The 25,542-nt window shown below is 45.1% G+C and overlaps 1 protein-coding gene across 3 annotated transcripts in view; it reads left to right on the forward strand.

The window, feature by feature from the left end:
- Nucleotides 1-25,542, forward strand: part of HCN4 (hyperpolarization activated cyclic nucleotide gated potassium channel 4) — a 110,488-nt gene that overhangs the window by 80,369 nt on the left and 4,577 nt on the right. For all 3 annotated transcript variants that reach the window (XM_009278867.1, XM_019471962.1, XM_019471963.1), the window contains exons 5-7: nt 10,708-10,854; nt 12,857-13,097; nt 15,004-15,168. In XM_009278867.1, coding sequence (XP_009277142.1) covers nt 10,708-10,854; nt 12,857-13,097; nt 15,004-15,168 — 553 coding nt within the window. The remainder of the gene's footprint in view (nt 1-10,707; nt 10,855-12,856; nt 13,098-15,003; nt 15,169-25,542) is intronic.

The following is a 25,542-nucleotide window of genomic DNA, read 5'->3' on the forward strand; positions in this document are numbered from 1 at the left end:
TACTTGGGAGAAGAGACCGACCCCCACCTCGCTACAACCTCCTTTCAGGGAGTTGTAGAGAGCGATGAGGTCTCCCCTCAGCCTCCTTTTCTCCAGGCTGAACAACCCCAGTTCCCTCAGCCGCTCCTCATAAGACTTGCATTGCGGAGTGTGTTATGCCCTAAATTACTTGCCCATGGTCACAGAGAGAGTCAATGGCAGGATCAGGAGCTGACTCTTATCTCTTAACCTCAGTCTGGTGTCTAACTCCAAAACATCTTTGCACCCGAGATTGGTGTCTATTTCCTATATGTGAGAGAATATTACTACAAGTCCATCCTGAAGGATTCTGGTAGAAAAATTTCCCAAAGTCATGTTGTGAAGTTACATAGTATAACTGAATCGATCTGACAGCTTTGACTAAAGAGGGGAAGCCTCACATACCTGTTCTCACCCAGTGCTCCCTGCCACTATTCTCAAGCGCGCTGTTTCACTCTTGTGCACCACCTTTCATACTTCTCAGACCTTTACTGAGCTGATTTCTTTCTTCCAGGTTAGTTTTCTGCCAGATTAGTAGGTTGAATTAGCTTACTGTAGAGTCCAGTAAGTGCCAGAGCTGGTGCAGGGTGCTGGTGGAGGAGGTCCATAAGCAAGAGCAGAGGTGCAGGGCCCTTTTCAGCTATTCGTGGATCAGCTCAAACATTAACAATTAAGTTCATCATTGACTGTGAAATTACCCCACAACCTGCAGTAACTGTGGCTCACCAGAGAGGAAGAGTGTTTCCTGGCCAAGAGATAAATAAACTGGACTGATATGCAAGTTATTTTCGTGCTTTTTGCAGGTTCCCCTATTAATTTCTTTCTCTAATCCTAAAGCTCAGCTGGATTAATATTTATGTCAAGTCACCACACACACACATTCATCCTCCCCAGCAGACTCTGTAACCTTGAGGCTTTTGGGAGCAGTGATTATGCTGCTTACTGCAGCCACGCTCCTTGGAACAAAGCAGAGAGAGACTCTGGGCTTCACTGTCCTATCCCAGCAGGATGCAAACAGTGATGGGCATCGTGCAGAGAGGCTCAGCTCTCCCGTGTTATCTTCTCAGGTACATAAGGAAGAATGACTGATGAGAGGTAGGAATTGCTGCTGTCAGTGTTGCAGAGCCCAGCAAAGCCGTAATCTCTCCTTCCAGAGCCTCATCTCTCAAGATCTGTCTGCTACACTGGCATTCCCTCAAGCTCTCCGCTCTCCACATTCAATCCCCTGCTCCTCCTCCCCCCGAACCATCACTATTGGAACTATCCAATGAACCCTGAACTATCCAATGCCTCTTGTTCTTAAAATATATATTGAAACTGGGTAGATACTTGCATATTCACTTGTCATTATTCTGAAGAAGCACCTGCTGCAGCACAGTTGCAAGGGGGCAAGCAGGTAACACTGAAGAGAGAATCACTTTATAAATCCTACAGAAGCACTAATGACATCACCTCTCAGTTCCTGAAACAGCCCTGCTTAACCATCAGCACAGTCCTTCTTGCCACAGTTTTATCCCATGGTCTGGCTATCCAAGCAAAAAAACACTTTACTGTCCAACTATCAACATTTCAGTCCTTCTGTCATCAGCCTGAATTCAAGAAAGAGTAATTGGGGAAAATAACAACTGGAATGTGCCATCTCTGTTGGAGACAAAGCAGATGTTAGACCAATATTCATTAGAGGGGAAGTGAGACACTGCCATTGTGCCTGCCTACTATGATGAGAGCTGAGAATGTGTCTTCTGGTCTTAATCAGTCCTTGCCCTTTCTTGGAGACCAGCAGTATAGAGTCTTATTAGGCAACAGGTTTAAGGAGTGATATTTTTTTAATGGTATGTAATTAAACTGTGGAACTCGCTGCTACAGAGAGCTGTGGAGGCCCAAAGTTTGATTAGCCTCAGAATATTTAGGCAAATTCACATAAAGAAAATCTTTCAAGTGTTATTGAATACCAAGATGCAGATACAACCCCTGGCGGTGGGTACCCCTAATCTGCTTTTGTCAGAAAAGCTAGGAGGGTATGGCCAGGAGCTGGATTGCTGTGTGCCTCTTTTATTCTTTCTCCTCTTCCTCAAAGCACCTGAAACTGTCAAGAGGCACACCACCAGGTGAGAGGAACCCTCAGCCTGACCCTTCATGGCTACTCCTGTGTTTTTAGGCTGTTTTACTATGCAGTTTGGTGTTCTGAACTGCCTCCAAATGAATGTGTGCAGGGAATTCTGTGCAGAGATGCTAGCTGGGGTCCTGGATACAGTATAATCATATTAGTCTGGCAACATGCCCCTGCTGAATAGCCGCCCTCCACCCCTCCTTTAGGCACAGCTAATTAACCCGGGCACAGCACTGTACCAAAGCTTTATTAATTCTTGTGGCTCCAGGGTTGGCTTAGCCAGTGCTACCTTGGGGACGACACAGCGCAGGTGCATTAAGATAACTAGTGTCAGCTGCTCTGTTAGCATGGAGCTGAGCAAAGACCGCCATTATTCCCACACCTACTCTGCCACAAAGCTATCAGATGGGAAATTTCATGTTCATTACCACTCTGGACAGGATTTGAAGTGCCGTTCCCAAGATGATGGGTCACCATTGTCTGTAGGTTCTCAGGTGGCATTCCCGGATTCTTAGAGACCAAAGGGGTTATGTAGAAGCCCCCTCCTGAGTTAACATCTCAGTTCTGGATGTCAGGAAAGCTGCAAAGCTCTCTTACTCTTCTGGTATGTGTGTGAAGGAGAGGGTAGGGAGTGTGTGTAGCACTCCAGAAATTAAAGGTGTCTGGAAAATTTAATCAAATGCAAAATTTAATCAAATTTCCTAATTGGAAAAAGTTTGGAGAACCTTGCTTTATCCTGTTATGATTGCACTACTTGTGTATTACCTCAGTCTGTTAAGAGATGGCCTGAGAACTATTATGTCCCATGTTACTGTCAATCAAAGCATTTGGGATTGATAACAAGGCTTATAAATGATGTGCTTATTGATTGTATCTAGATGCAAGGGCTTCTGATGTGTACTGGGCTTGGTATCTCAGCAGTGCCTCTAAGTATTTTTTTCTGTATCAGGACTGGGTTTTCTGGCTGGTTTGCAGTCCAGAATCAGCAAGTGAAAGGAGCAAGGTTAGATGCAGCTCAAGTTAACAGGAGAGGTCCAACTTCCCCCCTGACATGTTAAAGAATGGCTGGAATAGCAAAGTGTCCCACATCCCCACCTTCTCTGCATAGTAAGTCTAAGGAGGCAGCCAGAAAATTGCAACCTGATGTAAGTTGGCCCTCCTTCGAGTGGGGACTTGGACCAGATGACTCCCAGAGGTCCCTTCCAACTTACATCATTCTTTGACTCTGTGATTCAAAGTCTCTAACTGCTTTCAGGCAGTGAGCCGTCAAGATTCGGTGAAAATGGCTGGCTCAGGATTGTGCATCCAGCGCTGCAAGGCAGCTGTCTTTTTACAGATACCACATCCATCTCGATTTTAGAAGAATGTTTATAAGAAATAGGTAGTGGGGTGATATAAATAATGACTCGTTCAGTTCAGCTCAACCAAAAAATCAGAAATTTGTGTCAATTGTTTTAAAGTTATTTAATGCTTTTCATGAAAGAAACCTGGGTTGGTTATAAAATGGAAATGTTTTCTGAATGAAAACCTAATGGTTTCTTTTAAAAACATCTTGCAGTGCAAATTGCCTTCCCTTTATGGCCTTAAATAAGCTTAGGTCAAGTAGTTTTTGTGTTTGCAGAAGAATATTTCATTGGTGAACTTACTATTCCTTGAAACTGTTTACCCATGTGTTACTAAGAGAAGGCCCATTTTGAAGCTTCTAGATATCTATGCGGTGGTTATCAGTCAGCACTTAGAGCAGACAGTTCAGTGCCCAGGTGTGTGAGTGTGTCCATCTTAAGGGTGGCAGAGCCTATATGGAGCATATGACTGTGATGAAGCGCAGGGGTACATGCAGTACCCTCTCCATGCTCGCATGAAAAAGGGAAGGACATTGCAGTGTCTTTGTAGCACATCTTTACAGAAAGAGAAATGAAGCTGCCTCGTAGATTGCCTTCTGTCAGCAGGTTTACGTTAGGGATTCGTCTTGGTTTGCTGTATCAGAGATACTGTGATTATAGCTAGGATTTTGACATCTTATTTCTGAGAGTGGAAGCCAGACAAATAGTTCTGTACTTTGAGCAACGTCGATGACAGCCTGGTCTGAGCAGTATGTTTGTGCATGCACGAGCACTGCGTGTGTTGTCACGGAAGGGAAAGTGCTCTTGCCTCAGCAGTTCTTCGTATCCCAGTGTGGGATTTCAAACTTCATTATCAGTTTGAAATTCATTTTGGCACTTGAACTGTAAATAAATAAATAAATACATCATAATGCGAAGCACTAAGCCTCCCTGCTGAGCAGTCTCTCCTGGCAAAAGACTGCTCCCAGCAATACTGATTTCAAATTGGACAGACTCACTGTTCCCTTTTCCCCATCACTGGCCTTTGTCTGGTGGCAGATTTTACCTCATCTCTCTCGTTCTGCTCTCCTGATGAAAGTAATGTTGATCCCTTTTTCCCCATCACACCTCCAGATATGTGGATCCAGTGACATGACCTGACATCTCCAGAATATCCTGTGATATGAGTTTCACAATGCTTAATGAATGATAAAAGATTCATTTTCCAGGTCCAAAAGTTCCCTGTCCTGGACTACTGACTTATGCTAGGATGTGACCTCTCAAACCCAGCGAGGCATTCTCTTCAGGTGCCTTTCCCAGGCTGGAGCTAGTCATGGAAAACAAGCTGTTTCTGTAGTCATGATGTACAGATTTGAACATAACACATTCATCATTGCACCACCTTCCTGTGATGCACAGGTTTAGACCTTAAGGCTGAGCACCTGTAAGAGCAGACAAAGGGGGCATTGCCCACAACATTTAATGCAAAAAGATTTGTCCCAAAGTTCTTGGATCTGCTCTCCTAGGACCCCCGAAGTTAGCAGACAATTCCATTGCTTGCAGCAAAGCCAGGCCGTGTCCTCTGGGTGTGTGACTGCAAACTCAGCGCTATGTGCTAATGGAACCATCCCCCGTGGTGGGGTTCCCTGGCTTGCGCTGTGGCCACTGCAGCAATGCAGCTGATGGGAGGAAGTAAACAACTGTTTCATCAGGTTCATAATTGACCCTACTCAGTCTGTTGACATCTCACAGCCCAGAAATGGGGTTGTCTGAAGCATAATCCTTGCCTGAATAGGTAATGATTAACAGCAAGGGGAGGCAGCTACGGCAGCTGATCATTACAGCAATCCTCAATGTAATGAATGTTGTATAGAAAGTGGAAAAAAGGCTCCAAGAATTTTCTGCTAGTGTCTGTGGTCTTTGTAACACAGCAAGAGATAAAGAGCCTGATTCTAGGTAAGATAATTTCTGAAGGTATCACTGCAGTAAGGGTAAAAGTGTTCCATGTTTTTCAGCATGTAACATGCAACACTTCAAAGTCATCTTCCTGTAGCAGATTGAGCTAGTGCCGTGGTACAAAAATTAACTCAGTCTTTGGAAGAACTCAGAACCAGGACATTATGTAAAGCTTTTTGCAGAATGGAGGTAGCTATCAAATAGCTTCCAAAGCTGAAGAGTAGATGGATGTGGGTTTAAATTTAGCTCACTAATCAGAAAGCAAAAGTAGCACTGACAATGTTTGGTGCTGTGCTAGATGTGGTCTGAGTTGTTCTGGTTGAATTGGTATTGAAATACCCACTGGTTCTTACACAACCTGCTACAATTTGCCTGTACCACACTCTGATCCACCCCCCGTTCCTCTCATGCAGGCACCCCAGCTGTCTTTCCACTTACTAGTTCACTTAGAGTTTCCTTTGGTTCCCACTGTGAAGGAATCCAGCTCCTGCTTCAGCTTCGTCTATAAGCCCATCCTCTTGCTGCCTGGGGGCTGGAGGATATGGAAAGGACAGCATATGCCTGAATACAGGTCCTCTCAGTCACTTTCCTGTTGCTATGGAGAAGACAGCCCTGTGCACATTTCATTTTATGAATGTCTATATTCTTGTTGGAAAACAGCAGGACAGTGCTCGTGAGCATGAGTATGTATGTAGAGCCAGCTGCATTCATAAGTGTTGCCAGACTAAGGATAAACTGTGATAGCCTTCACCAGTTACAGCTCTCAGCAAAATTTCAGGAAGAGAAAAGAGCAAAATTATATAAGCTAGGACTGATGATAAATATGATCAAGCATGGGATCAAGCATTCCCTGCAAAGGGAAACCCAACAAAGATCGCACCAGCAGTGTCGGCATGATTTTACTGTGTTACAAAAGTTCACTTTTCTTCCCTTAAACCACTCACTCCTGGAGCATTTGACTCCATGAGAATGTGTGTCTTGATCATTTTGAGTAAGATGTATATCTGGTCGTAGAACAAATCCTGAGGATGGGAACGTGAATGGCTTAAAAGACAAAAAAATTGGAACTCAGCATTTATTTGGTTTTGATGATTACTAAATGCTGGGGAGCTGCACTGTTTTACTCCTAATCATAGGTCAGAGAAAATAAAACAAAGATGCAGCTGTGTCCCATCGAGACACTCCATCTGGTGAATCTCATGACTTGATCTTTACCTCTATGAAGCACCAATCCACCTGAGAGCGCCACAACATTGTACATCGTGGCTGCTTATGTGTATCTTAATCCAGTCTCACAGGATATCTACTACCAGCATTTGAAATACTGTCAGAGCATCATAATTTTTCACTTAATTGAAAATGCGTTACTCTGCTTGATTCTCATTTTTCTTACACAAGTGCATCTCTGTTGACTTCCATGGAGTCCAGATGTGGAGACTGTGACCAAGATAAAAGTCTGTCCCACAGTGATTTCAGCCTATTTCTGGAAGGATGCAAGCAGTACAGCTCTGTATAGGAAATGTATATTTATCTTTGGATAGAGGGAGACAAGCATCCCAAGTGCCTTCATTACAGTAGGTTATGTGTGCATGCCCATGTCAGCAGGCATCCTGTGGAAGTGTGTAAGTGTGTTTGAATGAACTGAGGTGCAAAAATGGAAATCAACATTTCTCTGAAGCTCTGAAGAGTGATGTGTGTGGACCAAAAGAGGACTCGAAGAGGTGTCAGTGCCAGGACTGGGATGGGAGCAGCTCTTCTCAGATGCAGGATCTTTTTTATATTCAGAAGTAGGGCAAGGAAATAGTCCAGCCTTTTCAGCCAGTGATTTATTACTGCCAGAGAAAGGAGGATTCATGACAGAGATTGTGGGCATGGAAGGAGTTAAAAATATTTAGTTCCCTTTGGACTGTGAATGATCTGAGCTTTGGTAGAAGGGGAGGGGAGTGGTGAGACAACTAGGGAAAGTGGCCAGTTATATAAGGAAAAATACTCAGCTAAATGGCTCCCTTTTGATATATTAATACCTCCTTCAAGGGCTTATTTGAGGAAAAACAGACTTAAGAAAATGAGTTAGGATTTAAATGGACTCGATTGTCTTCAGAGAGATTTAAATAATTACTAAATGAATCTTTTTAGTTGAACTCAGAGAGGCCACTAATCTCTGCACGTTCCTCTGAGCACGGGTCAGACTGAGGACATGGAGACAAGTAGGAAGACTGAACAGACAAGTACAAGGGAGAAAGGAGGTAAAAGGGGGCTGTCAGGTTAGGCCTGGCCACATCTGAAAGGCACTCAAAGGGGTGCCAACTCAAGGGGGCTTAAAGTGGCTTTAGAGAGTGCCAGATCTGCACGGTATCAGGGCCTCAGTTAAAAAAGGAAGACCTGTAAGTTCAGGGTTATCAGGCAAAGTCTTTAATCCCCATGCACTCTGCTGTTGATGTTCACCACATGATTACCCTTACCCCTTTGCTTTGTCCCATCACTGAGTGAGCAACAGCTGGTGACCTCAGGAGTGATCTTGTTTAGAGCTTAGAGCTGAGAAGAGACATGTACATCCCACTACACTTTGAAAGGCCCTCCCTCATGCAGTTTTTTAGTGGGCTTTTGGTTAGTCGCTATCAATGCTGGACACTGCAAGAGTGGTGGCCTTCAGCCTGGCTGAGCAGCTCCAAGGAAAGGGGGGAAAACCCCACATGAATCTTCAATTTATCAAATGTAGAGAGAAGGGGCTGATGCTTTCATTTCTGAGCGTGTCTGCAGACTCCATCTTTGTGCAAGGGAGACTTAAGAGCCCACAGAACTCTCCAGCTGGCATGGGTGAGAGGAGGTAACGCTAGCAAAGACAGGAGAGCCAAGATGTGTACCTCTTTTTAACTATGACAGAGAATTACAGTTTCTTATTTTACAATTTTCTTTTATAACCATGTTTCTAATTTGTAATCAGAAGCAGAACCTTTTTTTTCTGGTGAAATAAATTCATCCTGTTTTTACTCTGAGCCTTATCTAGGGACAGTGATTGTAGGAGAATCTGACAAGCCCTAGCGACTTTGCAGATCAGTAATTTATTGCTCTCTGTTACAAAGGAATAAATCCATGTACAGTAGTGAATAAGCAAAGAGTCTGAGTCTCCCCATCCCACCTGTGCTTGTGAATCTGAGAAGCTGAGGGTATTTTTCCCAAGAAGCAAAGGTCAGTTGAAGATTGATCGCAAGTGCTTATGGTGGAGAGAAGAGGGGTAGTGGGCAGGTGGCTGGCAGCAGGTGATGAGAAGCATCTTGTGACACTGGTCAATGTTCCAATTCAAGACATTGGGCTAAAATTGAGAGTATAAGGTGATACTTTTGGCAAATAATTTATTCAACAAAAATACGGCATTAAAACAAGCAGAACTGTTTGTGGATTTAGGATAAATTTAATAAACCTGAGTCAGCAAAAGCTAGTCCCTAACGATTTCCCTTTCCGTAATGAGTGTCCTGCATGTCCTATGTCCGATTTGCCAGGTCCCATGGATGTCTCAAATGCTGCAGTGCATCTCTAGTGGTAGTAGACATCTATGTCTAGGCATCTGAGCCAAGCCCTTAAACTTTCTGCATTTAAGAGCGTAACCTGCAAAATCCTCGATGGGCTCAGACCAGTGAGTTGTCCACATGTGAGATGTTGGTTTCTGCTCCCTTTATCTTCCTCATTCATGAGCTGCAGACTCTGCGCAGCGCCCAGCATAGCGCCGCCTGACACAGTGCCCTGCCAGTCGCTACAGAACTTTGGCAATCCAAATAATAAAGCGCAGCGTTCATTGCCAATTCTCTGCCTGGCTCCCTGTGGGGAGGTGGTGACTCGCTTGACTTTGATCATGCTGTAGTGATCATGAATATTTACAGCCAGCTCCTCTGCTGCTAGCTACAGGCAAAAAGCTCTGGAAATGCCAGGAAACCCCGAGTGTCCCCTCTGCCATCTTGGCTTCTTAGAGTAATTCCTTCTCCTCTCTGGTGCAGATCAAGTTGTTAGCATGCAAGGCAGTGCCAGCACAGACTGTACTGAGAGCAGAGTGACACTGGTGTGTGCAGGGGAGGTCTGTAATGAGCAGAAGTTCGGTAATTAGGCACTTCAGCACAAGCTGCAGTAAAGGGACATTCAGGGACAGATTTACCAGGGAGAAGAGGGGAAAGAGGGATGGCAAAGGGGGAGCATAGTCCTTTTGTCAGCATTATTTAGTATGGTACATGCTCAGGATCACACTCTGTACTGTGTACCAGTAGGTGGGAGCATGACTGTTGCAATGCACACACCTTGTCCCTGCAGCACTTTCAAGGCAAGTGGACCCATGTACAGTCCTGTGCCCTTGAGGAAGTGTCATTTGCTCATAGAAAGCACCATTCATCCCCAAATACTGCTCTGGCATCAGTCAGTGTGCCCTTGTATTCCCCTCTAAATGACATGATGGAAATGCAAATCTTCAGGTAAAAATACGGACAGGTTAGATAGCACGAGTGCATGAGGCAATAGGGACCCAGCAAAAGGTGAAGGAAATCTGGACCTGTGCAGCCCTAGGTGGGAAAGCAAAGGTGCCATCATAGCTGGGCAGAGGAGAACACAGAGGAGAGGAAAAGCAGGCCACGGGTACTGCAGCTTCAACCGAGTAACTGTCGTATTTCTGTCTGTGTGTGTCCTTCAGTTTGTCTGTGACTGTGAACATCCAAGGCAGGACTGTGTGCTGCTGTTTTGTACAGCCCCTGGTACAGTGGGTTCCTGTGCTTGGCTGAGGCCTCGAGGTGCTGCACATCACTTACTGGTCTAGAGCCAAGCTGCCAGGTCATACACCCCAGCTGCCATTCTGCTGCGTGCCATGGAAAAACCTCCTGCGTCCTGAGGGCACATTGTACTGCTTGCTCTCATTCTGCACAGGGTTTGGTCAGTCTTTGCTCAGCATTATTTGCTGAGAGGAGATTCTCAGCTGAGCACTTCTTACTCATCTCTGCTCCCAGCTTTTGCTCTGTGTATAAGGGAGGAGAGGCGCCTGGGCTGCTCAGCACCCAAGGAGGAGTTGTCTCCACAGTGTAACTCACCAACGATAAGTTTAAAGGTTAAAACATGGGGCAGCCATTTGGGGAATGTAACAAAGGTGTCTGCAAACTCCCCGTGTGTTCAGACAGTTGCTCTCTCCTGCACCGGATTTATCTGCCTGGGCCTGGCTTGGCATGAAGGAAGCAGGTATGGGTACAGTCTAGCATGTGCTTGTCCATGAGCGGGCGCCATTTGTTGCATGTCCTGGTAACTCCTTCTCTTCCTCTCTCCCCTGCACAGTACAAACAAGTGGAGCAGTATATGTCCTTCCACAAGCTCCCTGCAGACATGCGGCAGCGCATCCATGACTACTATGAGCACCGCTACCAGGGGAAGATGTTTGATGAGGAGAGCATCCTGGGAGAGCTGAGTGAGCCCCTCCGAGAGGTAAGGAGGGGGCGGTGAATGGGCAGTGCATGTTCCTGTCATCTTTGGCAGCTGTGGAGTTCCTGGTGTGCAGTCTCCTGTCTCAGTGCTTTGCAGAGGACACCATCAGTTGATGGGAGTGGTGGGAGGCCAGCTTTCCCATTAGCACTGGTTCTGTGTGTGCTCTAATGTCATGCCCAGCAGAGACAGCACATCCATGTGTCTGAGCAGCCATAAAGGCACCATTTTGCTTGGGGCTGTACCTGTTGCTATGTTGTGCCTAACTTTCTGGGAGAGCAAGGCCAAGAAGGACACGGTCCACAGCCTGGCTACGTCTCTGTCGGAGACAGTTTCATTCAGAGGGAGTGACTGTCATAGCCATTGGTGTATGTCTGGTATTTCCTTGCCTTGGTCATGGCAGAAGTCACTGCTGTGGAGAAAGAAACCCGGGCCTTTGGCATTTGCAGGACTCCTGCCTGAGTCGGTTAAGTGCTGCAGCACAAGTGATGTCTGACATAAAGGCAATGGGGGCTGCAATGTGCAGGCCTTGCCACCCACTCGTCATGTGAACAGGTACATCTTGGCACCTTCTGAGGCCATGGCAATGTCTGGCAATGTCCTCCCCATTCCCAAAGAACCCCTGCAGGAGAGCACTCTGGAAAGTGCCTTGCTATTACCTCAGACTTCTTCAAGACCCCTTCCCTCCCCACACTCACACACACCACTGCCTGGTACAGTCTCAGTAAGCTCCCACCTCGTGCTCTGTAATATTAAGCTGTATCTCATGTATTTATATAAACCTCTATGCAGTGTGCTGGCCTCATGTGTGCCCCATCCATCAGCTGTACCAGCATATAGAGTCAAACGAAAGGAGGAGCCTCCTAGCAGGGCCCACACTTGAAAGGAGTCTCTACAGAAAACCCCCTCCCCTAGCTGAAGCCTAGCAATGCAGGCTCTTCCTAGTATATGCCTCTAATATGTTACCCACAAGCACCAGAAGTGGTCTTCCTCCTGTCTTTCCCCCCAGTCACGTACCTCCATAGGAGAGAGAAGAGCTGAAGATCTACCAGCCATATATTAAAACTAGTTCTGCCAAAGTCTAAAAGGGCAACCCTGAAAAGAACCCCAGTGAGGAGGAGACAGATGCTTCCCCAGCCCTTTTTCTACCTGCTCCAGTCATCCAGATCCTCCTTCCCTGCTTGGCTGGGGAGCATTGTGCTGAGGTGATTTACTCAATATCACTTTCTGCTGCTTTCTGAGTCTGAGCTGACATGGCAGAGAGCAGCTCCTGTGCAGTGGAAAGTGCTGTCCTACCCTCCGAGTGACACCAAGCCACAGGAGGAGGCACAGTCCCTGTCTGCTATATGACAGCTGAACAGCTGAATTGGGTTTTCTTCATCTGAGGTTGATGATCCAGCCCCTGCCTCAGTGACTGGTGGGCACCTCTCCCTCCCCTCTCTTGACACTGTCCCCAGCTGCCCAGGATAATTCTTTCTCTGAGCGCCTTGGCACATTTGTGCTGTTTAATACCTCATTGACAAGGAAGGGCAACAGAGAATGTAGGGCTGCCAAGGTGAGTTATAACATTTTCCCAGAGAGGAGCCCTGGGCTTTTTCATAAAGCAGTTCACCAGTGCTATGCACCTCTCTCACAGTCCAACGTTTCCTGCAGAAAGAGGTGTATTGTGTGTATTTGGGAGGTTGGGGGGGTATCATCCCTACTTAAAGAGAAGGCAAATGAATGAAAGCAACGAAGCATGGTGTCAAGCTGTCAGCTTCAGCTCGTACTGCTACGTGCTCTGAGCATCCAGAGCCCATTCCAGCCTGCACTGGGGGAGCCAGACTAAGGGAACAGCTTTTTTTTTCCCCCCACTTTCTAATGTACAGGTCAAGTTAGGGATCTTCATATGTTATTAGATGTTGACTAAATATATGTGTGTGTCTTTTCTGCTCCCTGTCCCATCTTTTCTCCCCCCTCCCTCTCTCTCTTTTTCTCTCTCTCTTTTGCATCACATTGTGGTCAGGAAATCATAAACTTCAACTGCCGGAAGCTGGTTGCCTCCATGCCCCTCTTTGCCAACGCAGATCCCAACTTTGTGACTTCCATGTTGACCAAGTTGCGGTTCGAGGTGTTTCAGCCAGGGGATTACATCATCCGGGAGGGCACCATTGGCAAGAAGATGTACTTCATCCAGCACGGGGTGGTGAGCGTCCTCACCAAAGGCAACAAGGAGACCAAGCTGGCAGATGGCTCCTACTTTGGAGGTGCGTGTTAGTGAGTCACCCTTATATAGCAATACCCACAGGGATGGCAGCATGTGGAACTGATACCCCAGGCACCTCCTCCACCCTCTGTCTCTGTTCATCTCACCTGTCTTGCAGCTTCCCATATAGTAAATTTTGCAATGGGAGGTGACTGGGACTCAGGGGCAGTGCAAGAATCTAGATAATAAATAATAACAAAATGGAGAAGGGAAACTTAGTTCTTGTAGGTTCATTTCTTTTTGCCCCAAGCAAACTGACAGATCTGTAAAGCTGAGAACCTAAACAAAAAAACCAGCGCATTCTCAATTCTCCAAGCACATTTATAGTGTTGCCTAGTCCTACTGTCTGGCATCTATCATAGGAGGTACTGTATAAACACAGAGGAAGAAGCATAGTCTATCATCTCCCCAGCCTGTGGCTCAGCAAAATGTCACAAAGGTCAGCAGGCAGGCGTAATGTATCAGCAGCAGAGCTCTGGAACAGTGAAACTAGCATGAGGTCAGAAAACTGTAAGAGAAGATTTAGGATATTGCTCTTATGAGTAACACAGAGACACCCCTCCTATCAGAGCCCTGTAGAGACCTCACTGACAGCCCAAGACAGACAGTTCTCTGGTAGATGCATGTTTCAGTACAAGCACTGAATGCACCACAATTAATGGCCTATTGAGAGGGGGCAGAATGAAACCTGCCTTTCCTTCCCTTCTATAAGGCCTTTTCTCTACTAAAAAATCCCTGTCATGCACTTCCTACACTCTTCTTAGACTCTTAGTTCCTGTGAAACAACCTGTCTGCACCTACCTGGAGTACAAGGATTTTGCACGTCCCTAGCAAGTTGAGTCAGTTTGCTGGGATTTGGAGTTACAGCGTTGGAGTCAGGATACCCTGACTCTGACAGATTTGATTAAAATTGCCCATGACATTCAATGTGTTTTAGATACCATACACACAACTCCTCACACACATTCAAAGCCGGCACAGTCTCATAAGCATCATTTCCTTAGGAAAGCAGCCTAATAATGCACTTATAACCTTGTAGTGCTGCTATACCAGTGCTTTGGGGAAGACCCAGAATGAATCCCAAGAGTGGTGCTGGTGGATTGACACCAAACATACAGCAGAGAGAAGAGTGCTTTTAGTCTTTAGGTCACACCATCTGTCTTGAAGTGCCTGTCTTAGCTGCCCATACTCTGTGTGTAATCAGTGGAAAAGCAGGACTCGGGGGCTCTCTGCTGAGTGTTCAAGGAGCGTCTGTGCCCAAGTCAGGCATTTATGATAGAGTCAAGGGTTTCTGTTCTGTAACCAGCTGAGCGTGCTCCTAGGAGTAGCTGACTGCAGTGTAAATACACCAAGAGTTAGTAGGTGCCACTAAATTGGCTTTCCCTGACAATCTGTAAGCTTGTGGCACATCTACAAAAAACTTTGAAAAGACAAATGTTCCGGGTGTGGGGATCAAAATTGCTACCAGGCACCAAGGCCCCAGGTCAGCACAGAGCCTTTACTACAAATCTAGAGAGAGAATTAGCTTCAATGAGAGCATGGCTTGACCTTCTGCTCCCAGTGCCCATGAGGAGCTGGAGAAAGACAGCTTCTCCACTCTGAATGCACTAATTATATCTTTGGTAATCCACCATAACAAAACTTGACTGGCTAATTAGATCAGCAGAATCCCTGAGGTGCAATTTTGTGTAGCAGCTGCCACAACTGAGCCCCCTGGTATTTTTAAATGTTACTGCATATGCAGAATATTACCACTGTTCATGTTTTCAGTGGGAGTGCAGGTAGAGTCCAGCTAGCGAGGAGACTGGGTGGCAGGCAGGACCGCCTGTGAGCGACAGTGCCAGGTCTTGTATCACAGGGGTGATGGTGTCTGTCCCTATGTTCTCAGCTTGGGGCTTTCATTCCAGAAATTTGCCTGCTGACCCGTGGCCGGCGCACAGCCAGCGTGCGAGCTGATACCTACTGCCGGCTCTACTCCCTCTCAGTGGACAACTTCAACGAGGTGCTGGAAGAGTATCCCATGATGCGGCGAGCTTTTGAAACCGTGGCTCTTGACAGGCTGGACAGAATTGGTAAGTAGAAGGTGTGAGGGTCTCCTTCCCAGTACCTGCTGCCCTGGCACCCCATCTCCGGGCTTCGTCCTTAGTTCCTTTGCTGGAGTTGTGAACTGAAAGAGAAACTGGCCTGTCTCTCATTGCCTGACTTCAGCTCCTACAAGGAGCCCCATTCACAATCAGTTAAATCCACATCCTTCTGTCTCTCTCACACATGCACATTTCTGCCGGCTCCTGCTTCCATTTGTTTCCCTTTCCAAGAGTTCTTTTTGAAGAATCAAAATCTGCAATCTGACTCCATCAGGGCCGTGCTGGTGAATTCACTAGATTTTGAATTTTAGCTCAGAATGTGTAAATACCCACAGCCTCCCAGGTTCAAGAGAAAACAGACCAGGCTGTGAGCCCAAAGTCCTGCAAGCAAACCCCGGTATTTCAGTGAAATATTCTGTGGCAGAAATCATCTCGGTATGGGGACTTGAGTGTTTTTTAGAGTGTGACCTGGTTTTGCAGGGATGCTGGCTGGGGTATGACTGTATGGGTTATTGGTATTAATTTTTTTTAAGACAAAAACTAGTAACCATGTTGATGAGGAAGAGTATTCTTCTCTGGTATATCAATGCATAATGAAGTGCAGACCATAATGCTCCTTTTCGGGACAGGTTTTTTTCTGGTCATAGTTGACAAGCAACTGGAGAAGCAGGAAGTGCTGTAGGAAAGGGAAAGCTTTGGATGCTTTCTGATCCTAAAGAGACTCTTGTGCAAAGCCATCAGCAAAACACAACCACAAAGCACCTGCCCAACTGTCCATCAGAGTCCAACTATAAATATATTCAGTAGAAATAGGCACCTGATTGAACAAAGACATGGAACAATTGATAAAAATCTCACCTCCCCCAGACCAAATTAAACACAATTAATCAAAGAGTATTACTGAATTGGTATAACTCATAGTGACCCATCCCAGGATGCTTTCCTGTCCTGTGGGAGACATAACCTGTGCTGCAAACATCCTTGTCTAACTAGAGAAGACCAGGATAACATTCCTTGGTCACAGCCAGCGATGTTTAGCACAGAGAGATTAAGTGACTTATGCAAGGTCATGCAAGAAGTCTTGGCAGAGCTGAGGACTGAGCATTTCAGAGTCCCAGTCTAAATTCTTTAGCTTCTTATTATACATCTCTTAAAACGGCATGCATTTTCATTGCTTTTCAGAATCATAAAGGTCAGTGCAGGTCTGACTACAATGCAGAAAGCAAGGAGGATAATGGGGTAAGGGGGGTAGGGAATAAGCTGGCATCCCAGCAAGGGGTGCAGTGCCTCTGGGGCTTTTCATGCCAGGAACATTGTATTCTGTGCATCTCATTATCTGCTGCAAATCAGAAAGTGTGACCCCTGAGGAAAAGGTTATGAGCTAAATAAATAGAGTTTGGCAAATCCCATGCTAATGAGGCCCTAGTGTAAGTGGCAATAGTCCCACCACTTGGATTATTTAAATTAGACTGAATAAACCACTAAGAAAATGTAATGTCAGGCACAACCAGGGATGGACCAGCTTGACATTGTCTCAAATTCTTTGCCTTTAGATGGTCAGTGCTGCTCAGCTTCCTAGCCTGATCCTCTCTGTGACTCTGTATACAGGTGGGCAGGGCGTCCTGTGCTCCTTGTCTTTTGCTCTGTGTGCCGCTGCACAGACACCTAAAATTCATGGAACATTCTGAACCAGCATAAAGAACCTCACATGCTTCTTCCCCTAGGAGAAGTTCCTCCACGCGCAGCTGCAAAATGTCAACATAAGGTCAGGTGACACGGAGCAACTGGAATAACAGGCCCCTTGGTGCAGAGCTCTGGCATTGTCCTCCCCTCCTTTTGCCATTCTGCTGACCTGACACAACATCAGTCCCTATGCCATATAAAAGGCAGAGACCTTCAGAGTCGTACATTGGAAATGCTAGTGCTACCCCTGTTTCCCTGGCAATCAGACATGAGAGCTGCCTGTTCTCTCAACTTTACATCCTCTACTATTGCAAAATAGCATCTTCATAGCACCTTCCAACCCTGTTGTGCCCAACACTCTTTGGCTGGAATTTCCCAAAAGAGCCTAAGGGAGTTATGCACACCCTACTGAAATTGGCAGATCCCATGGAAATCCCTGTCTTTATAAATAAGGCATTTCTTCACCTTCCCCTGAAATGTGCACCATCCAGAAAGAGCAGCGCAGTAGCTGTGTAACAGTGTGTGACTTTTTAGGGAAGTCAAGATTACTGCATTCTGCTGAGACTCTCTCTGAAAGTAGAGGGTTTATTCTAGAGGACTAAAGTTAAGGAACAGCAGTTCATAAAAGCCAGGTATGAACAGAAGCAGAATCATATTTTTGTTCCTGTTACATTCAGCTCAGGATCTGTACACAAGATGAAAGCAAATGGGAGCCTCTTTCCAAGTCAGTGGTGCATTCACTTAACTCCCTTCTACCCAGATGACAACATATCCTTGAGAAGCCCATGCTTCACTGCGTACCTGAAATGATTCAGACGGCTCTATCACTATTCTGGTACCAGGGTAAGATCCATCCAGCATTCCCCCTGTGCAGTGAGGAATCAAGAGAGCAGGGAGAAAAATCTCATTCCATCCAGTCACAGTGATTGGAAAGATGTTTACAGGATTACCTGCTATATGGAGGATTTGGAAAGCATGGTCTAAGCTTGTCTAGGTAGCAGGGAGATAGGATGAGAATGTAAGGCCTCTTCCCTTGAAGCAACAGGAGCAGTACTGGTTGGCTGGAGGTGCGATGAGGCATTCACTTTGCAAAGCAAATGCAGTTTGAAAGCCTGTGGCTAGGCAGAGGGGAAGGAGAGGGGCAGTTGCACCCTGATCTGTGTGCCCCCATCACTTCTGCTGGTAGACGGGCAGTGCAGCAGCATGAAGGGCACAGCTCCCCAGGGAGCTGTCAGCTACATTGATCGCCCAGCAAAGAGCATGTTGATGTATCCTTCTAACCTCTGTTGTTAATGGGAATTGATATTGGCATCCTGCCTGTGCCGTGCATAGCTGGGGAAGAAGTTTCCCAGGTGTTTTGCACTTGCAGAGCTCCTTAAAGACTGGAAGGGATTAGTCTCCATGAATTGACTAAGGCTGGGATTCTACAAAGATTTGTCTCCCTGCTTAACTCTGCTCTCTGAGTAACTTCAGACTCTAAAGAACTCCTCAACCCACAGAATATCACACGCATAACTCTCCACAGGCTCAGGGCCTGAAGACTGAGACTCAAGGAAATTAGGCTGATCACTGATTAATGATCATTTTATCACTGATTAAATCTTCCTCTTTTTCTTGTTCTTGACCAAGCTGTAAAATTCTTTGTAGTATTTGTGTGTTGAAATGATCTGTTCATCTCTCCAGTGAGTAATTCTTTGACAGGCATTTGTGAATCGTCCCAGTTTGTGATGTGCCAATTAGTTACATAAGTCTGTTCCTGACTGGCTTTGAAACTGGCTTTCCGTGACCACTGAAGCTCAAAATTAGATTTTCACAAGTATTTGCACTTGTAAAACACAACCGCTCAAATGTTCATTGGAAGTAAATACAATATGGGTCGTGAATATCGTTGAATCAAAATTCACCGCCGCGTTCAAAAAATATTGGGGGGCAATTATTTTCCATTGTTCATTGTCCTGTAATAAATATCATAAATGTCTGTCATAAGGTTGCTTACCGTCCGTATCAAGGTCACTGGTGAGAGCTGAAGGCATACTTAAAGCCAGAGGAAGTTATTTTTTCATTTTCATCAGGAATTTTTCACCACGTAGTTTGAAATGCATACATTTTGAATGCCAGTTGCATATGTTTTGATACAAGGATCCCAGTTAACCCAGGATTAAAAATGCCTTGCATTTCCTCCAGGCATTGCAGATGCTAAAAAAACAAAGAAAAGCTAAGACAACACAATACCAGTCTCTAAATGTAATTATATAATATTATTGCGGTATAAGAGTGTCTGTTCAAGATATTATAGTGGTAGAAGTTTTAAAAGCTTTGTCATATAAACAAGCCACAAAAATAGCTGTTCCCAAACGTTTTGACTAGGCACCCTACTTGTCAGCTCGTGATCATGCTTCTGCAATTGAAATCCTGTTGGGTTTGCAACCCCGCTTGTCTAGGTCATGACTAATACTCTGGGATCTGCTGCCTCAGAGGAAGGGCTGGCCTGCGTTAGGCTAGGTGAATGAGAAGATCTGGGATCTGTGCCAAGCTCTGCCACAGATTCCCTGTTTGTCCTTGTCATGCCTTTGCTCTGTGCCTCAGTTCCTCATCCCTTCTACAGGGAAAATAATACTAACAAAGGTGGAGCTCAGTCTCTGAATGCTTCTTAGCTGCCTACTCCCTTGTGGCAGGTGCCGTGCAAGATGATATGAATAACTGAAACGGACTGAAATGTGTATAAATAAAACAATATGTACTCAGCATAAATTTTACACTGTATCCACATTGTAGTCCCAAATTTGTTTACAGTACGCAGGTGAGTAACCCCCAAAGAGCTGCACATGTGAAATGAGCAAGCAGGTTTGGTCATAACGCATATATATATATGTGCTTCTTATTTGAGGCTGCCGATACAGGCACAGGTGATGTAAAGATACAAGTTCCTGTGGCCCAGGTATATGATGCTAGAGTGTGTGTGCTTTGGGAGAAAGCTTTATTTCAAGATCATATTGAACACTACCCAGCCCTTTAAGGAGGTGGAATCTTATTATCCAAGTACTGAGACAGGCGAGAGTATCAGTGGCTGACAAGAGATAACATAGGTTCTCCTGTGTTGTGTCCTCTTGGATCACCTGAATAACCCACAAACATAACTGTTTATGATGAATCAAAGTTTAAATACCACTGTGTGTATTCCTCTGACTTGAAATCCTCTCTCATCATTTCCAACACTACAATGTGGAGATCTGAACCTGACTTTTATAGTCAGCAGAGAGAAAAAGGCATTTAGAGTATGATTTGTCTTATCCTAAGGTGCCTATCTCAAATGGCTTAGGTGGATCACACCCTAGAAATGCTGTCTAGCACAGACACGCAGGGTAGGAGCTTGGACTTAAGTAGGAATTAAATATCTGAAGTTCTTTTTATTTGGAAGTGAAGGCCCAGACTCAGAGTATTTTCTGGTTAGCCTGAGGAAAGATATCAACAACTCACCAGTCATGAGTAAATGCAAATGACTTCAGCTTAATTAAGGTGAACTGGCAACCCCGTTCACCTGAATATAAAGTACCATTTCTCATGCAACTCTAGAAGGAAAATAAAGCCTAAGACACCCCAGTAGAAGGGACAGTGGGGGGTGGTGATGATATCTCAGGAGACCTGTCTTTGACTTTGTAAATGGCCTTGGTCACATCAGTTTATCCCAACCCATGTCTACCTTGCAGGGTGCAAGTTCTCTGGGAAGTTTGGTCTTCCAGGCAGGAGTCACTAGTACTACAAACAGGTAGTTGGCTAGCTGGGAGACATTAAGCAGAAGCGAGAGAGTTGGGGGAGTCATAGGAGATACAATATATTTGTGCCCCATCTCCATGGGTCCCCCAAGTTACCAGATTCCTTTCATATTTAGAGAGCCATGTCCACAGCTCTTTGCTATCTGCATAAAAATAAAACATCTGTTCAGATAACATTTTGTCATTCCAACACCTTTTAAAATAATTTTCAACTCCCTCTTTAGTTACATGAAGTAGGACCTGCCTACCAACCACACCTCTAGACTCAGGGGACTTTCCCTGCCTTGAAGGCAGTCTAGTAGCTATCTGCAACCAGACCACGCTGCAAAGCACGCAGCTGACAGGAAAACAGTGCCAGAATGTCCAGAGTCTTCTAGAATCTGTCCCTGTCACGGCTGTCAGCTCCAGTAGGGCACTGAGGATTGAGTGCAGGAGCTTTGGCTCTAGGCACAAGCACTTCCACCCCTTGAGGAGAAGGCAGCTCTTTGGCTTCAGTCTCCAGCGATAAGTAACAGCCAGGATACCATGCTTCAGGCAGCACAGGGCATCACAGGCACTCCAGAATTTCACAATCCTTACACACATTCATGGATATTCACAAACAGTTTGCTCTAGATAGCTCTATATATTCAATTCTTTTTTCTGCAAAGCTCTGTGTGATGGGCATAACTGTAAAGACTGGGAGGGAAGAGCTTCATTTATTTTAAGTTTTGTTTAACTGTCATGAGATTCATCAGATAACATTATTCACTGTGTATCATTTGACCTACAGCAGTTTGTCCCAGTTAAAGGCTGTGTTCTGTCTGTTAAAAAGAGATGCCACATATTTTGGAAGATAGCTGTTCAGTTTATGGGAGAGGAGAAACAATCAGTGGTTGGCCTGAGCTGTACAGGGAGGGAAGACCTTCACTTGGAAGGATAGGGAATTGTCCATTTAAAAATTCTGAACTCATTATTGTTTGTTAAGATGGTAATAAGAAAACAGGTTCAGCTAACCTCCCCAGTACAATGGGCTCTACGCTGAAAAAATTTATTTCCCTTTCAATATGGTCCTGCAATAAAACCCCTGTGTACAGGTGTAACTCCACACAGGTTTGCAGAGGACAGAGCAGGGGAGAAGGAGATACTGTTGTACTTGAAATGTACCACCAGAGTTCAAACGATACAGCTTTAGCAAGAGGGAAATGAAACTGCAGTATGCAGGCGGGTGCTGCCTTCTGTGTGTCATGGCATAAGAGCACACATATGGCAACTCCTGCAGAGCAGTTCATCGAGAACTGCACATTGGGTTTGTAATGTCTTTACACAGCCAGGCTCTCAGGAAAGTTAATCTAAATTAGTTTCTAGAGTAGAGTTGTTAAGTGCACTGAACTCCTCTGTGCATGCTCTTAGAGTTGATCCAGCTGGCTTTGCTTTGCTTCCAAGAGCTACTTCAATTCTGAGCAGAAACATTTACATGACAGTTAATACAGTTCAGTGTGGGTTAACTTACATTTGAGAGAAAGTCAGGCTTGAAGAGGAAAAGAGCACATATACTGGGAGTTAAGAATTATTTTGAAATCTCTGTTCCAGCTAATTTCCCTGTATACACGGACTTTAAGACAGTGGCAAGAGCTGGTGCAGCGAGACCATCCAACCAATGTAGTCCCAGTGCAGAAGAGTTCCCCCGGGGGCATAGAAGCAGCTGCAGCAAACTGCCAGTTACTGAGTATGTCCAGGGCTGCTTTGCCTGCAGTTGCCAGTTGCTGTATTGCCCCTCTGCGGACGATGGCAGCAAGCTGAATTACCACAGGAGACCAGCTCAGGACACAAGTAACCCATAAGCAAGGGAGGGCAAAGACCACCTTCAAAGCTGCAATGTGCTGTGAGCCCTTTGCTGCAACCAGTGATCCAAGCAGGGTGTTTAGCGCCCAGTCGTATGAATAATAAGAAGCGAAGGCCTGAAAGAAGTAACCATGTGGCAGGGGGCAGCCACTTTGACAGCAGGCCAGGGCATAAGCCAGCGTAATAAAGTGAGATTATTTCAAATACATGCAAATTCAGAAAGCAATTTAGTGACCTGAATTCTTAAACTGCAGCCAGTGGGCTTAGATAGAACTGAAAAGAGCAATGAACAGAAAGTCACAGCTAATTTCCCCTGTGTCTGTGCAGAATTTTAACAACAGAAGGCTAATTTTGATTATTTGATAGAAGAATTATTGTTGAGTGCTGGCTCCTTTTATGAAATCACATGAGCCTTTCTCCCTGTTCTTTTGTGTGCTATCTTCACTTGAGGAAAATCTGACTTTGCGATTCTTTATTAAGGGAGCAACATCTATTTGCTTAGTTTCCATAATTTTACATACGCCACTCCACTTCAGAGCACCGGTAGCTTTGCTATAAACATCTTCTAGGCTCTAAATATTTTCCTTTTTTTTCCTGTATTTAGCCTGTTGTTGCAGTGAGGAAAACAGGGAGTTTTTAGAACCCAGAGCACTCCACTGATGACATTTATTTTTGTCTATGGGAAAAAATCATACTGTGTTAGGAGCTGTACAAAAAAGTCAGTTGTGCCATGGAGACCTTTTAAGTCCTTTAACTGACTGTGCTCCCATAGCTCCATTAGTTGAACCATCCCTCAGTCCTGTTCAGGGGCCCATCCAGCCCAAGTGGCTGCTTGGGAGGCACCCAGGCCTCCCTTCATCAGGTTGTCACACACCACTTGCCCTGCAGAAACCCAGGGCAGCTTCTCTCTCCTCTGTAGAAAGGTAAGGGGCCTTGAGCTACCTCAGAGTAAGCAAGGGTGGGGAGTTTGTGCATGAGGTGGTTGCGGACGGCTCCTGTGCCAGCTCCATGGCATCTCAGTAAATTTGTGTAGTGCTTTTGGGTTTAGGAGAAATGCTTGGGTGGATTGTTTATCGTAGTACCTTAGACTCTGCTCAGCACTTAAATTTATGTGGGATAAACAACATAGAAGGAGAAACTCTGTAATATACAACCTCCCATACAGCCTCCATGCTTCCGGGATTAGATTGAAGGGGAAACAGGAGTCCCTTTTCCTTTCTCCTAATGAAGCTTCTCACTGGCTTAGCAAGAACACAGGACTGTTGTGGTTCACTGAGTGTAGCTGTGAGCTGCAGACCATCATTTCAATTGGGGTTACACACAGCCAAACTAATCAGCCTTTCAGTCATCTGGTTGCTGTCTTTTCTGCTCTCCTTTTGAGGCAGGTGCTGTGACAATAAATCCAGAGCAGGAAAAATGAATTTGAAACAGAAGCAATTTCATAAATAAGATGATGAGGAGAAATAATCTCAGAACCACTGGCCCAAGCAAACTTGCTCCTACTGCCTTGTTCCACTGTTGGCTTATGTTTCATGCAGGACCTTAGTCAGACCTGCCAGGAAAATGTCTCTGTCCCACCAGGACTCTGCTGTGTGCCTGTTCTCATCTGGTGCTGGTTGGAAGGAGGATTTTCTCCAGAAGCAACTAATAAGACTTATATTAGTGTGTGGAAACATCATGTAAATGATGCAATTAATTAGAATAGTGAAGCCAATTAATTTTTCAGTTTGCTAACCAATTACAATTTTGAAAAATGATTTTGAAAAATTGCTCTCCCCTTCAATACCTGAAAGAATGTTTTCAGTGATTTTTTTAAATGTTCTGGAGCAGAAATTTGAGACTTTCTTGGCAAAACAGAAAAGAAAAATTTGATCTAATGAAACAGTTAATAGATTCAAGCTGGGCTTAGGAAAACAGTAAAGTGTAATGTAATTTCAAAGGAAAACTGAAATGTTCCGTTTTAAAAACTTAACAAAAATAATCATTCCAAGGTTTTTGCTGGAATTATTTTATCAATTTGACACGAATTTAAGGAACTTTGATCAAACCATTTCCAGTAAATAGTATGCATGTTTGGAAAATGTTAGCACATTCTCTATTTAGTGCTCTGCCAAGGAAACAAGAGTCTGCTGTTCAAGCTCTTTCTGTGTTGTCAAGAGCTCCGGTTATGAAAACATCGGTCCCCTCAATTCATCCGTGCAGCTCTGATTAACGTCGCTATGGGTTCTCATTTGAATTGAGGGCAGCATTGGAAATTGCAGGCTATTCAAGCACAGACAAGGAAATCAGAAGCCAAAGACAGGTGACATGGAATTAAAAGAGTGAGATGAGGTGTAATGATGGAAACACAGAGCAGTTGCTGATATTGAGCTTTTCGGAAAGCTGCTCTAGCAACATCTGCTGTTTCTGCTCCTTCTACCCCTAGCCATTCCTCCTCAGCCCGGTTTTGCTACAGTCTGTTATCAAGAAAGCAAATGTGGTAAGGCAGCTTTTTTGAACTCAGCATGCTGTCTCCCATCCACATCCTGACCTTGCAGTTGTGTGAGATAGCCACAGATTGCCCATGCTGGGATTTGTACCTTCAACTCCAGAAAGAGAATGATTACAAACCTGCAGTCTGAATCCTTCTTTAACTCAAGTGTGCTGGCCAGATTCTCTCTTACCTGTCAATTTTATTTAGATAGGTTGTTCCTTCTCTCCAGACTTGGAGCAGTTAGTATTTCTGTTTCTGTTTAAGCAGCTGTTTGTGATCTAATTTGTGAGCACGTATGCGATTCTAGTAGATATCACGTGGAAATTACTCTGTGTGTGTGTGTGCGCGCGTGCAGCGTGACCCTCTGTGCCATTCACTCCCTTTCACTGTACATTCACTGCAAAAATGCTCTGAAGTTTAAAGGTGACATTCATGCTCCCTCTGGTGTGCCTGGCTACCTGAATGGCAGGTAGAACCAGGACCTGTCTGTATCTGGTGCTGCCTATTCCAGTCCGGTATACAATGAAACAGACATTATATACATATCTTACACATGCACTTCCAGTGCAGACAAGCTCTCCAGTCCCTGCAATGACATTAGCAGTTCAG

This window comes from Aptenodytes forsteri, unplaced genomic scaffold (assembly GCF_000699145.1).
Source record: "Aptenodytes forsteri isolate BGI_AS27 unplaced genomic scaffold, ASM69914v1 Scaffold258, whole genome shotgun sequence".
Classification (NCBI taxonomy): domain Eukaryota; kingdom Metazoa; phylum Chordata; class Aves; order Sphenisciformes; family Spheniscidae; genus Aptenodytes; species Aptenodytes forsteri.